At 37.1% G+C, this 14,858-nt stretch overlaps 1 protein-coding gene across 1 annotated transcript in view; it reads left to right on the forward strand.

Moving 5' to 3' along the window:
* Positions 1-14,858, forward strand: part of LOC122815075 — a 3,014,144-nt gene that overhangs the window by 1,419,815 nt on the left and 1,579,471 nt on the right. Inside the window, exons 72-74 of the mRNA XM_044087319.1 lie at positions 9,414-10,436; positions 11,079-11,418; positions 11,721-12,892. Of these exons, the coding sequence (XP_043943254.1) occupies positions 9,414-10,436; positions 11,079-11,418; positions 11,721-12,892 (2,535 nt within the window). The remainder of the gene's footprint in view (positions 1-9,413; positions 10,437-11,078; positions 11,419-11,720; positions 12,893-14,858) is intronic.

Consider the following 14,858-nt stretch of genomic DNA (forward strand, 5'->3'; position numbering starts at 1 on the left):
AGTGCAGTTTGATCAGTTTGCATTTTTGATGCCTGGGATTAGGACATTAGAGTATACTTTGAATAATCATGTTTTGTTTAATTGACATGAGATTATTCAACCTCAGAATATCTAAAACCTAGATAGGTCACTACTCAAAACACAACACTTCCAAGGTCACAAAACCAATAACTGCTGATGTGGGGACAAGCTCCCACACCCAAACTATTTATATATTAACTCTGAGATCACACAGCCTAAGAAAAGAGGGAAAAAGTGATAAAATTGCAACAGTATATTTTTATTCTTCTCTGAATTTAACCACCATTATAAAACACAGGTGACCTTCCTGTGATAATATTCTGAGCTTCTGTTAACTGGACAGTAATAAACAACAGGTTTTCCAGACTTTAACTTCTGATTTTCATATTTCAGAGAGTTGCTGACTCTGTTTTAATCTAGCTTTTCACATAATTCGTGTATCATTCTGGCAATCTTTAATGTCAATATTCTAGTAAAAAATGACAGCTTTCTAAAAGTTGAGTCTTTAAGCCACTTAAGAGTGTTGTTAGCACATGCAACTATCATTAGTGAATGCAAGAAATGTAGACATTGGTTGACCATGTCTACAATTTACATTTGATAGTGAAATTTTTTTGAAATTATTGTGGCTATTCCAGTTTATTTACTAACATCACCAAATGCTTATGATAATGGATGCACAATGATGAAGGCATACCAGCTCTTAACTTTTTTTGACAAGCCATTGCTTATGATGTTGCCTTTTTAGGCTTTAGAAAATCCTTGGATGTGTCATAGAACCATGCTGCAGCCTCCGGCTTCCCCACTACAATGAATGTGTTCCATGTGTTGCAGTTGTAACCACTGTGATCCCACCACTTATTGTTTGTTGTTGAACCTAAGAAGAGGTTGCATGTCAAAGGAAATATTGAACACCCTAAAGATAGATATCATTTTATTGTTGATGGGGAGAAGCTATTACTTTAATATAATCTTGTTCTTGTGTGTGTTAGAAAAAAAAACTTGCATGATAAATCAAAGAGATAAAGGAGATGTAAGAAAAATGTCAAACTTCCAAGGTACCACTACATACAGAGTAGGTATACATCACATGTTTGGCTATCAACAAAATGATCTTTGTTGAAGAGATGGTATACACCTAGTTAATCTCTAACAGGTTTGATGAACTGAGAGGTATGTGCAGTACACTACAAAAATAAGAATACATAATGACAATGAAGAAGGAGCTGTCACAAGTCTTTTGCGTAAGAAGTCTCCAAATAACTCAGAACAACAGTAGTTCCCTTGGAGGTACAGTTATCTATTTTGCACTTAGCTTTAACCATTGACAAGTCTAGATGTCGTAATCAGCAAGAAGTTGCACATTTTTAACATTGCTAGGTTTAAATCATACCTTGTGCATGCCAGACTTGTAGTAGGTGCTTATGTTCTCATTAAAATTATCTTCTCCAATGAAACACACATAAACAGAGATCTCCTGGAGTTTTTCATAAAATCATAGATCCAGTTTAACATGCTGGCATTTCGAGGACTTCATCAATAGGTTTATTAGTGTCTTCTAGGCTAATAACCACTGGGGCCTTTTTAAGCCTAGTCATGCATCTCTGCAATATCTGACAGTTTAGGAACCTTACAATTATTCTAAGGGATAGATGTAGGCTAGGGCTTGGGCAATAAAGCATCTGCAGGCTGTGTCTCTCCATTAGATATATAGGAGCCAAACCAGGAGGCAAATTTCCAATTCATTGCACTCTGGTCCACATTATGCTTGAAGTGGGTTATGGAAGAACTCCACTTCACATGGATGTGAAGCCTGTTCCAGAGAAAGGGTAATCTCTGAGACTCATACCTGTCCCTCTAACATATTTATGTCACAAGCAAGGTTTAAGTACTTAGACTGGATATTTCTGATGCTATTTGTTTTGTGGATATGCAGAAGGACCATCAGAGCAGGATCTGTGGATGCCTTTCATGCCAGGCATAAAGCACCCCTCAGCAGTCTGCAGGAGACTAAGTACAAGGACACGGCTTTAAGCAATCTGAATAGGACATGTTGTACATGCCCTGTATCCTTTTTGTGATACATTTCTGTGGATGCTCTAATTTTTGCATGTGCCTAGTAAGGTGCACACTAAAGAGGGTATTGTACTCAATTACTGGTCTGATAAGGGGTAAATACAATGGAACAATGACTTCCTTGGACCTAGATGCTATACCCTTGCTTGTAAGTCATGCAGCATAGAATGATTTCCTTACTACCATAGACACATGGTGGTAGTTTCTGCAGGCATCCCAAAATCCCTCACTATTGTATCAACTTTTAGGGAAGTATTACCAATAAGGTATTCTCCAGTGATGGCTGTTTCCCAAAGGATACTCTTATGCATATCTTTCCACTGAGTTTCAGACAACAGCTCTGACACAAGTTGCTTGTTTCAGTCAACTTTTCTTGGAGGAAATTTGAGTCTTGGGGATTCTTTGACAGCCTCCAGTTTGCAATAATCATCAAACTTCATCAATTAGAGGCTCTTGATTTTCGCCTTGACTTTAGAGAAGTAGATACCAAAAAGGAGTGGGTGCAACACAGTGTCCTAAAGGATACTGCTAGTGGATGGCCTCTTTGTGGAAGTGGACGCCCCTGTTCTAACCTCCTGGGTTCTATCTGAGAGCCACCTGGCTATCAGTTGAGTGACACAGCAGTTTATACATGGCACAGGAGTTTATACTTAATTCTATGAGTTTGGCTAAAATACCTGAGTGGGGTATTGTATCAAATGTCATGGACAGATACATTTAGTTTGTATGCACAGTTTTGCACTCAACCATTACTGTTGTGACCTTCTTGAAGAGGTTTTCCGGGTTAAGGAGGCAAGTTCTGCTCTTAATGAAACCAAACTGGGTTGGAGCCTGTGTCTGAAAATGTCCTGTGTCGTTGTTAATTATTTCCAGGTTAATTCTTTCCATGGCTTTGCTTATGAGATTAGTCAGCCTTATGGGTCTGTACTTTTCAGTATACTAAGATGGCCCTCCTTTATGCAGAGGGGTGACAGATGCAGTTCTCCATTCACATGTTAAGAAGTCTGTCCGGATGCTATGGTTGAATATTGACTCTTGTGGTCTTGAAAGATTGTACTTCATTCTATTTAAGAGGCATTCTGGGATATTATTGGTCCCCACTGTTGTGGTATTTTTGACCTTGTTGAGCATGTCAAGGACATGTTGTCTAGTGGTTCTCTAGTGATAGTTGAGGGATTATTCTTTTTGGTATTTCCAGATTAGTTCTGCACATTGCTGTGCATTTTCCTTGAGGTTAAGGTCATAACTAAAGAAGGCATTATGATTGTTATTGGCCTGGGAGGCTTGTTTACTTCAAATTTGATTTTAGTAGATTTTATTTTTCTTCTGAGTTGCTTATTTAGGTAAGGAAATATTTTATTTTATCCTTTTTAGTGTTGTATTTCCTTATTTTACCCATGGCTTTTTTCCTTTTGTTGTAAAACCTGTTTATATTAGGATTCCACCAAGGTGTTTTTTTTTTTTTTTTGTGTACTCCTGGTAGGCACAGCTATCTCTATGCAGCTGTTGTACAGGGTCTCTGTGAGCAATTTGGTATACCATCACAATGTCACAGCTGCATTGTGTGACAATGGATAGTCAAAAGTAAGTCTGTTTGTATGTGTGAAAAAAAAACATGCCGTAAACACAACAGCGGATGGTAGTGTGCATTCACTGTTGTGAGTCTGGCATGTTAGATGGAGATCCCACTAAAGTGGGAATTTGGAATTGTACCCTTTCCTGCACTGTAGTGTGATCTCGGAGTTTGTATACATATGTTGCAGGTGGTGTGGGGGGTACAGGGGGCTTGTGTTGTATGCCACCAGATGTGGTGGTGTGTTCGAAAAATGTCAAGTCGATATTTTTTTTGTTCATTCTTTTTCTCAGTCACTATGATAACTTTTTACCATGTTTTTTGAGTACTTAAGTGTAAGAACTGAAAATACTATACTGTACCATAATTAGCTGGAAACACTGTATGCAATGAGACTGAGAAATGACAGTCTTAATTAACAAAGCTCATGCTGAACAGGTGTCAGTCTCTCCTTTATGGACCAAGTCTTCTGCACTTTTCAGAATGAATTCTCCAAACACTGTAGTTCATTTAATAAGGTTTTGATATCTGAATACTGTCTTCATTAAAACTACTGATAAACAATTCAAGTTGCTGCACGTCATATTCTGATTATCCTGAACATAAACTGACATAGTCTCTAGGTGGCCTGTTTTCTGTACTCACGCTTGAGTGTTTGATATCTTCACTGAAGTAACAGGTCAAATGAACTTACTAACCTTAACTGAACTGCTATTCTGAACACAGCATATTATATTGCTTTAGTCTAGTAAATGTCCTTATTTACTTTTTTTAACCTTGGTTAAAATGAAAGTCCCTAATCTAACAGTAAGTACTCGCAACAAACGTTCGAAATTATGATAGTAAACCAACAATTCTGAATAGTCAACAGTATTCTCCGGACTTTGGGAGTTTGACATTTTGCCTAGTTTTCACCTACCAATAGGAAGTTTGCAATAGAATACCTGCTAAATATACCTGAGTTAGCAAGGGTCCTTATTTAAATTTTTATTTCAAAGGATACAGCTTTATAGTCTAACCTATCCTGGGAGGACATTACATTATAGGGGGGCAGTGCTCTCCTATGTTTGTCAAGACCAACACCAGTATGATCTCACCCCTGGTAGGAAAATGAACTAACTGGTCCAGGGTGTTTTTGATAGCAAGGTCCAGGAATCTCTGGGCCTGTGCATTTTGGAGTCATATATGTTCCCAGTTTATAGTGGGGTAGTGGCAATTACCCATAAATACACCACTGGGTTAAGTGGTGAGTAACTGCAGATTTAAGTATGGGTTATATGTTTTGGGGTCATAGATGTGGACCTATAGCTTGCAAGGATATGGTGTGAGACATTGCCTGTGGTGTTTTGGAAATGGAGAAGTTGAAGTATGTCATTCTGTTTGACCAGCCTTGAGGTGTGATTGCTTTTTATATAAATTAATACTCTTTCACCCTTAGATCCTACCTGTGGTCTAAATGCATGGAATTTATTGTAGCCCTGCATTGCCTAGGTGCTCTCCATTGCTTTAAGCCATGTCCCAGTGATTGCAAAAATGTCTGCATTCTCCAAAGGGTGGAGAGATTGGAGGAAGTAGAGTTTTTAGCTTAAACTTCTGGCATAGAGCAATAACACATTTAGATTTTCTAGGACTGATTTTGCTATATCTGAAGTTTTGTCAGTTAGGCGTTACCTAAAAAAGGAACAACAGGGGAGGATAATGTTTTAGCCAGTATTCAAAATATTGAGGGGGCAGGTGCATATCATTCCTGGCAAAGCAGAATGGTCTTTCAATCATATCATCTCATGCTAACATTGCAGCCCATTGCAGTGCCACCAAAACAGAGCCAATTATTAAATTCAATCATCTTCTGTTCATATTGTGGCATCAGCAACGGAGAAGGTAGACTGCTGTTCAATGCTAAGCCCATACCAGCTAGTGACATATAATCTGAGAGCCCAATCATGTTTCTTTTTCTATAGTCCAAGCAAGTACATCTCTGGTCACTTACACCCACATAAACAGTGTCATACTGGTACATGTGATCCAATAACCTGCGTGCATGAGTAATTTGGTGGATCTTGGCCACAACTGACAGCTAACCATGAAACTCTCATTACTTAACCTGTGAGCTGGATACCTGTGTGCCTCACAGTGAAGTCTCCTGTCGCCATAAAGTTGGGTTGTGTGGTGGTATGCCTTATGGGTTTAGAAGCTGAGACACAGTGGAATATGATGATATGTGCCTTGATTAGTGTTGTTTTTGTTAAGTGCTTTAGAGGTTGCTGAGGAAAATTTTTAGAGTGCTGTGTGTAGAAAGTCTTTGTGGTTTTGGGAGATGACATTTAAGAGCTTCAGCATATGCGGGTCTATGTATCTAGTCCTTATTATATGAGTTGGGTGTAGTGTATGTATTACTGACAACCTGTGTGGCATTTTAGGTGCTTATGTGTGAGAGTCTTGCCTCCAGTGACATTGTATAACTGCATCTGTCACATACCAAATCCATTTCATGGAGAATATGATGGTGTTAAGTTTACATGAGACAACTGATGTACTGCTTTACGATGCCCATATCCACCAGGCTAGTCACAGAGGTGGCAGGAAAGTGCATGTCCTTGGCTACTGATCCTTATTGTATAATCTATGAGGTGATGGTGACAGTAAGGTTTACAGCTAACACTTGGTTTGGCTTGGTTGCACTAGGAGCAAATATTCCTTTCAAGACTGCCTACAACAAATCTAGAGATGTGGGTGAATTAAAAGTAGAAGGGGGAGTATGAAGGGATGTATTCTTAATATGGAGTGAGAAATGTGGGCCATAAAGGGAACAGTAGGCAATGTAACAAATGTGTCTAGTAGGTCCATGGGATAAATTAGACCAGAAGATTTTTTTTTGTTCTTGTTTTTTTTTTTTTGTATTATGGAACATTAGGTAGATAAGTAGTTTCAAGAATATTTGGAGTTTGGACAACTGGGAGGATTCTTCAAACCCAGTAAACCAGTGTAATTTGTTTTGTGTCGTCAGATGGCTTTTTCTGGATAGGTTCAAAAGAAGCATGATTGTTTCCCATGTGTCTTCATCTTGAGCCAGTTTTTGCTGAGTCAAAGCTTGGTCAGTAAATTTAGCTCCACCAGTAATACTAATGACATAGCTTATCAAATCAATCAGTATTTTAGAGTCCAATCTGGCATTATCCTCTCAATTATCTAACAACTATACATATATCCCAACCAAATGTCCTTATAATATTCCTTCCTTTAGTCTCTCACCCATTCCAGGGTCTACAATCAAAAAACTCCTCCTAAAACTGAAACTTACCACCCTTGCAGCTGATAGTCTACCTGCTAACATCCAAAAACTAGCCACTAAATCCTTATCTTACCCTGTTTCTATTCTTAACAACCTATCTATACAGGAAGCCTGTATCCTACAACTATGGAAAGTCCCATATATTATTCCTCTTCATAAAGGTGGCACTTCCTATGATTTCTCAAATTACCATCCCATTGCTATTCTATCTCTCTTATCTAAATGTATTCACTCTCAAGGTATGCAATTCCTGAACACATATAATCTCCTCTCCACCACACAACATGGTTTCTGGCCATATCACAGCACAACTACTGCTCTTCTCTCCTTTACTAACTTGGTTAACCAACACAGAAATAACAATAATTTTGTGTCTGCTATATTCCTAGATCTCTCCAAAGCATTTGATATGGTCTCACAGTCCATACTACTAGACACTCTGGCCTCCCTATCCTTTGCCCCTTCTACTATTGCCTGGTTCAAAAACTATCAGATAGGCAGCAATCTGTCTAATGGCAAGGTGAACTATACCCTTTACTTTCAGCAACCATAGGTGTACCACAAGGCTCGATATTAGGCCCACTTCTTTGCTCTATTTTCACTAACAATTTACATACCTCCACCCATCATGCCACACTTATACAGTATGCAGATGATTCTACACTAATCTACTCTGCACCATCACTTACCACTCTACAACAGCTCACTCAGGAACCCTTTAGCTCTGTGGAAAGATGGATTACTGATACCCAACTTATCCTAAATCCCAACAAAACTAAATTGCTTCTATTTATCCCCAATAAATCTAAATCCACCCCCTCTCCTTTACATCCATATCTACAATCAAATCCAAAAATGGCACTGTCATTTCTCCTTCTGTCCACACTAAACTCCTCGGTGAAGAAATTGATAAAAACCTTCTCTTTGATGTCCATATTTCACAAACCATCAAAAAGATCCACAAAAAAATAGGAACACTATATAGACATAAAAAATTCCTCTCAGAGCAGGCAGGGATCACCCTAGCCCAAACACATCTGTTGTCCACTCTAATGTATGCCCGCTGCAGTTCTTCCCCAGATCAGAAAACTTGATCTTGCCAGACTTGAGTCATGTTATAATAAAATTGCCAAGTTTGCTAATAACTCCACCTTCAGAACCCATCACTGTCAAGCTCTAAGGGATCTACACTGTGTCGAACTTCCAAAACAACATCTTTATCACTAGCTTGTCATAACCTACAATATTCTAAAGTATCTTGATAAAACCCCAGCACTAAGTCAGCTACTCACTCACTACATAGCAAATCGCCCTCTCCTCTCTATTGAAAAATTACTCCTCTGTATTTCTAAAATGGGTTAATAATACTGCAGGGAAAGCTTTATTCTTTCACAGCATAGCTAAAGCCTGGAATAATCTTCCCTCTTCTCTGACTTCTACCTTCACTATTACATAGTTTAAAAGCTCATTTAAATCACATCTAATGAATATGTGGCTATTTTCATGTATTACATAATTTTCACTGTTTTTCAACTCTACACATCTTCCTTCCTAGTATACATACTGTAAATATGTTTCATTGTTTATAACTTTAAAAGTTCCTCTCCAGTTCAGTGCTACTTTATGTTAACCATATTGTATTAGTATACACTAATACTGCTTATATGTACTTGTCTGTCTTTTATTTTGTTTTCTTCTCTACTGTGGAGCTTTTCTCCCTGGGTCTCCACTGTAAATGAACTTTTGTCCAGTCGGACCATCCCGGTAAACAAATGTAAAATAAAATAAAATAAATAAATAAATAAGTTTGGCTGTTAGCCAGAGGTTGGCATTAGGTTTTAAAAATATACACAACCTAGGAGAATAGAACCTAAACCAAAGTGTTGATAATGCTAGTAACATTTCAAAACCCCAAACCACAACAGTGAAAGTGGAATCAAGCCCATTTATTCTCCAATGTAATTAAAAATTTAGTGCTTTTGTCCAATAAAACCAAGGGACATACTACTAACAAAACAATAGTAAAGCAAGCATCCCTTATATACATACGTATTCAATTAGTCTGTAAATTAAAACCAAAATGCTGATGGAAATGAGTGAAAGCACGTTACAAAAACCACAAAATATATTCACTCTGAGAGTTCCAAATGAGGGTATGAGTGCAGCAAATGAAAATGTAAAGTAATAATACTAATAGAATCACAACACCGGAATCACTTGTAGTCTACCAAGAGATTTAATTTTCTTGCCTGTAAAACTCTCCCTGGAAAAACATAAAATTGTTTCTTAACACAGTTTCCATTAAAACCAGGCAAGTCCTAAATGTGTCATCATTAAGCTCTCCTTGATGTAACATACATTCTTCAAGCCATGCTAACCCCGTATCATGAGGTATACTACCAAAAAGATCTACAATGTCCAAAGTAATAAAAATAATTTTTGGTCAACGAGTGTCTTAACACTTCTGTTCAACGTAAAACTACTACAGGAGCGGTTCCTGTTAGTTTACCTTTATCCAAAGCACTTCCTGGTTCGGATTATGCTCGCAATGGTGAACGCCTTCTTCAAACTGTTCTGGATAACAATATCGAACCAGCAGGAACTACAGATTCGCCAAATATTGATGATTACGATGAGTTTCCCAGACTATTACGCACCGGAGCTTCGGAAGGTGTCAATAGCACCTTTGGACATTGTTTACCTGCTGCTGAACCAAGAAGTCAACGGGAAATGCGTTTTACACACAAACAAGGTGACTCTAGTACAGCAAATGTACCCTTCGATTTACAAGGGTTTCTTAACAAAAAATTCAGTATGCAATTAGCTAACAGTGAATTGTATGATTCTAATTCTGCTTCAGTGTCTTATAAAGAGAACCTAGATATTTTATATTTTTATGTGGACAAATATGAGAGATTGGGGTGTGATTCAACTTATCTACAGGAATGTATTAATAAAGGGATTGTTCCTAAAGGCTTGCGGGTGTGCAAGTATCCAAATAGAGTAGAAGAAAATTCTGTTTTCCACCAAGAATTAATTCAAATTTTTGATAACTGTGGATTAGAAATAGCTAAGGCCATTATTGCAGAAAATGACAGGGTTAGGGAACATTTAGTTAGTAAAATAACACAAGTGAATACTAAAATTACTAGTGATTTATTGTATAATGTGGAAACAGAGAGAGCGATTTACAATAGTATTTTCACTAATATAGAGAAAGAGTGTATTAAAAATATGAAAAGAAAGGTCTCCAAAATGGAGAGGGACATTCAAGCTTATCAGTCAGGGAATGCATATCCCAAACCCAAGCCACACAATTCATTTAGAGGAGAGGTGGTGGCCAATTCTGATTTAACCAACAACAATGGTGACATCATTTCTAACCACAGTCAGGGTGATATACAAGATATGGATTACCCTTTAGAATATGTTCCCCCACCACGCAGGTCGAACAGGATACGGAATCGACCACCAGTATATTACAACCAACCATATTACCCCCCCAGGAACAACTACAGGAAATGACACAAGGGGGAGATATTATACAAAAGAGTTCATATACTTTTGAGTTTAAACAATACAAAATTTTCAATTACAGTTCCTTAGATATTACTATTGAACTTTTTGAGTTATTTATTAAGGGTTTCAAATTTATTCCTCTAAGGAAGACAAACATTCCCAGAGCTATTGTTGATCTCAAAATGTTCCTAAGAAAACAAATTTGAGTATTATGTTTGGTAATCAAACTTCTATTCCCACCAACACAAATCAAGAGGCACAGCTAAAGAAAAGAAGCATTTTCAATCCCCCCTTACATCCACAATTAAAGAATTTGGAACGCGTAATGGAGAGAGAAATTAGAAATACAGTAGGTTCCCATTATGTTTTTTCAAACTTAACCAAAAAAGAACAAGAGCTTTTACTATTTTTGAAGAATAACAGAAATATTAGAATTATGCAACCAGACAAGGTGCTGTAGTGATGGACGCCATATTATCTGAATCTAAAATGAAACAGTGTTTACATGATGCTTCCCACTACTCCAAAGCCTCCTTAAATGAAATCAACATTTCCAAAAGTAAAATTTATATTATACTTAATGATTTACTTTTGGAGGGTAGCATTAATCTGGATACCTACAATTACCTCCACAATCAAAACCCAAGGGTACCTTCAGTTTTTGGGATTCCCAAGGTCCACAAGGACCCTTGTGATCCACCATTGCGGTTGATTGTGGCATCTGAGGGCTCTATTACCACTCCCTTAGCTAAGTACGTGGATGTAAAATTAAAGAGTTTATCCAACAAGGGTGCTACTGTTCTCAAAGATTCTTGGGACTTTTTGAGACAGATTACGTCTAACCTGTTTTCCAAAGATATTATTTTTATTACTTTGGACATTGTAGATCTTTTTGGTAGTATACCTCATGATACGGGGTTAGCATGGCTTGAAGAATGTATGTTACATCAAGGAGAGCTTAATGATGACACATTTAGGACTTGCCTGGTTTTAATGGAAACTGTGTTAAGAAACAATTTTATGTTTTTCCAGGGAGAGTTTTACAGGCAAGAAAATTAAATCTCTTGGTAGACTACAAGTGATTCCGGTGTTGTGATTCTGCATTTACCAGTGGATTATTACTTTACATTTTCATTTGCTGCACTCATACCCTCATTTGGAACTCTCAGAGTGAATATATTTTGTGGTTTTTGTAACGTGTTTTCACTCATTTCCATCAGCATTTTGGTTTTGGTTGAGTTTTGATGGCGGAGGCTCCAGGGGCAGAGAACAGCAACGAGACTACTATGGTAGAGAAAGGAGAATTACGTAAGGTCATTGGACAATTGTCCCAACTTGTGGAACTTTTAACTTCCGTTTGTTCCACCTTAACTGTTTTGGTCAACGAGTGTCTTAACACTTCTGTTCAACGTAAAACTACTACAGGAGCGGTTCCTGTTAGTTTACCTTTATCCAAAGCACTTCCTGGTTCGGATTATGCTCGCAATGGTGAACGCCTTCTTCAAACTGTTCTGGATAACAATATCGAACCAGCAGGAACTACAGATTCGCCAAATATTGGTGATTACGATGAGTTTCCCAGACTATTACGCACCGGAGCTTCAGAAGGTGTCAATAGCACCTTTGGACATTGTTTACCTGCTGCTGAACCAAGAAGTCAACGGGAAATGCGTTTTACACACAAACAAGGTGACTCTAGTACAGCAAATGTACCCTTCGATTTACAAGGGTTTCTTAACAAAAAATTCAGTATGCAATTAGCTAACAGTGAATTGTATGATTCTAATTCTGCTTCAGTGTCTTATAAAGAGAACCTAGATATTTTATATTTTTATGTGGACAAATATGAGAGATTGGGGTGTGATTCAACTTATCTACAGGAATGTATTAATAAAGGGATTGTTCCTAAAGGCTTGCGGGTGTGCAAGTATCCAAATAGAGTAGAAGAAAATTCTGTTTTCCACCAAGAATTAATTCAAATTTTTGATAACTGTGGATTAGAAATAGCTAAGGCCATTATTGCAGAAAATGACAGGGTTAGGGAACATTTAGTTAGTAAAATAACACAAGTGAATACTAAAATTACTAGTGATTTATTGTATAATGTGGAAACAGAGAGAGCGATTTACAATAGTATTTTCACTAATATAGAGAAAGAGTGTATTAAAAGTATGAAAAGAAAGGTCTCCAAAATGGAGAGGGACATTCAAGCTTATCAGTCAGGGAATGCATATCCCAAACCCAAGCCACACAATTCATTTAGAGGAGAGGTGGTGGCCAATTCTGATTTAACCAACAACAATGGTGACATCATTTCTAACTACAGTCAGGGTGATATACAAGATATGGATTACCCTTTAGAATATGTTCCCCCACCACGCAGGTCGAACAGGATACGGAATCGACCACCAGTATATTACAACCAACCATATTACCCCCCCAGGAACAACTACAGGAAATGACACAAGGGGGAGATATTATACAAAAGAGTTCATATACTTTTGAGTTTAAACAATACAAAATTTTCAATTACAGTTCCTTAGATATTACTATTGAACTTTTTGAGTTATTTATTAAGGGTTTCAAATTTATTCCTCTAAGGAAGACAAACATTCCCAGAGCTATTGTTGATCTCAAAATGTTCCTAAGAAAACAAAATTTGAGTATTATGTTTGGTAATCAAACTTCTATTCCCACCAACACAAATCAAGAGGCACAGCTAAAGAAAAGAAGCATTTTCAATCCCCCCTTACATCCACAATTAAAGAATTTGGAACGCGTAATGGAGAGAGAAATTAGAAATACAGTAGGTTCCCATTATGTTTTTTCAAACTTAACCAAAAAAGAACAAGAGCTTTTACTATTTTTGAAGAATAACAGAAATATTAGAATTATGCAACCAGACAAGGGGGGGGGGGGGTGCTGTAGTGATGGACGCCATATTATACGAATCTAAAATGAAACAGTGTTTACATGATGCTTCCCACTACTCCAAAGCCTCCTTAAATGAAATCAACATTTCCAAAAGTAAAATTTATATTATACTTAATGATTTACTTTTGGAGGGTAGCATTAATCTGGATACCTACAATTACCTCCACAATCAAAACCCAAGGGTACCTTCAGTTTTTGGGATTCCCAAGGTCCACAAGGACCCTTGTGATCCACCATTGCGGTTGATTGTGGCATCTGAGGGCTCTATTACCACTCCCTTAGCTAAGTACGTGGATGTAAAATTAAAGAGTTTATCCAACAAGGGTGCTACTGTTCTCAAAGATTCTTGGGACTTTTTGAGACAGATTACGTCTAACCTGTTTTCCAAAGATATTATTTTTATTACTTTGGACATTGTAGATCTTTTTGGTAGTATACCTCATGATACGGGGTTAGCATGGCTTGAAGAATGTATGTTACATCAAGGAGAGCTTAATGATGACACATTTAGGACTTGCCTGGTTTTAATGGAAACTGTGTTAAGAAACAATTTTATGTTTTTCCAGGGAGAGTTTTACAGGCAAGAAAATTAAATCTCTTGGTAGACTACAAGTGATTCTGGTGTTGTGATTCTGCATTTACCAGTGGATTATTACTTTACATTTTCATTTGCTGCACTCATACCCTCATTTGGAACTCTCAGAGTGAATATATTTTGTAGTCTGTAAATTACCATACTGATCAATCAATGAAATAGTTATTTTCTTAAAGTAAAATTAGCAAATAAGATGTATGCATCAAAGACACATATACATACAAAAAACATCAGGACCATTGAATATTCATACTGTTTTGATCTTAAATCTTAATAAATAATTCTAACACTTACCATCAAGAAAAAACAAAAACGCAAAATATGGACCAAAATTCATGATGTTTAGATCAAATGTAGAAATGACAGTAACTTTAAAAATACAAAACATCAATGTACTAATGTATTAAAATCTGTTAAAAGATCCTTAATGTTTAGCTGCTTTTGCTGTGAATACAGGGGAAATTGATATATTTTCATTCAAACTGGAAGGATTAGAGCAGTTCAATTTAAGTTGGCAGAGTGACTCGATATTGCAACCTATTTTCCCACACTCCTCCCCTTCTGTCCAGAGAAGTAATTTCTAAAATACAAAATAAAAGCATTCTAAAATTATCCAAATAATTGAATGTTTGTAAAGAGAATTATATTTTTTCTGATTCTTGATGTCAAAATAATGTTTGTAAATCCTTTTCTAGAAACGTCTCTCAATTTTGTCCACATAGTAAGAAGAGCAGTTGGAACTTCCTTTAGCTGCTGTGCAAGTAGCTGAACCACTCATGTAAGTTCTCCAACCAAATTGGAGCACTGCAAGGTAATCAAGTCACTAGATAGTTCATTAACCCCTTCCA

Source organism: Protopterus annectens, chromosome 11.part0 (assembly GCF_019279795.1).
Source record: "Protopterus annectens isolate FY-2018-M chromosome 11.part0, PAN1.0, whole genome shotgun sequence".
Taxonomy (NCBI): Eukaryota; Metazoa; Chordata; order Ceratodontiformes; family Protopteridae; genus Protopterus; species Protopterus annectens.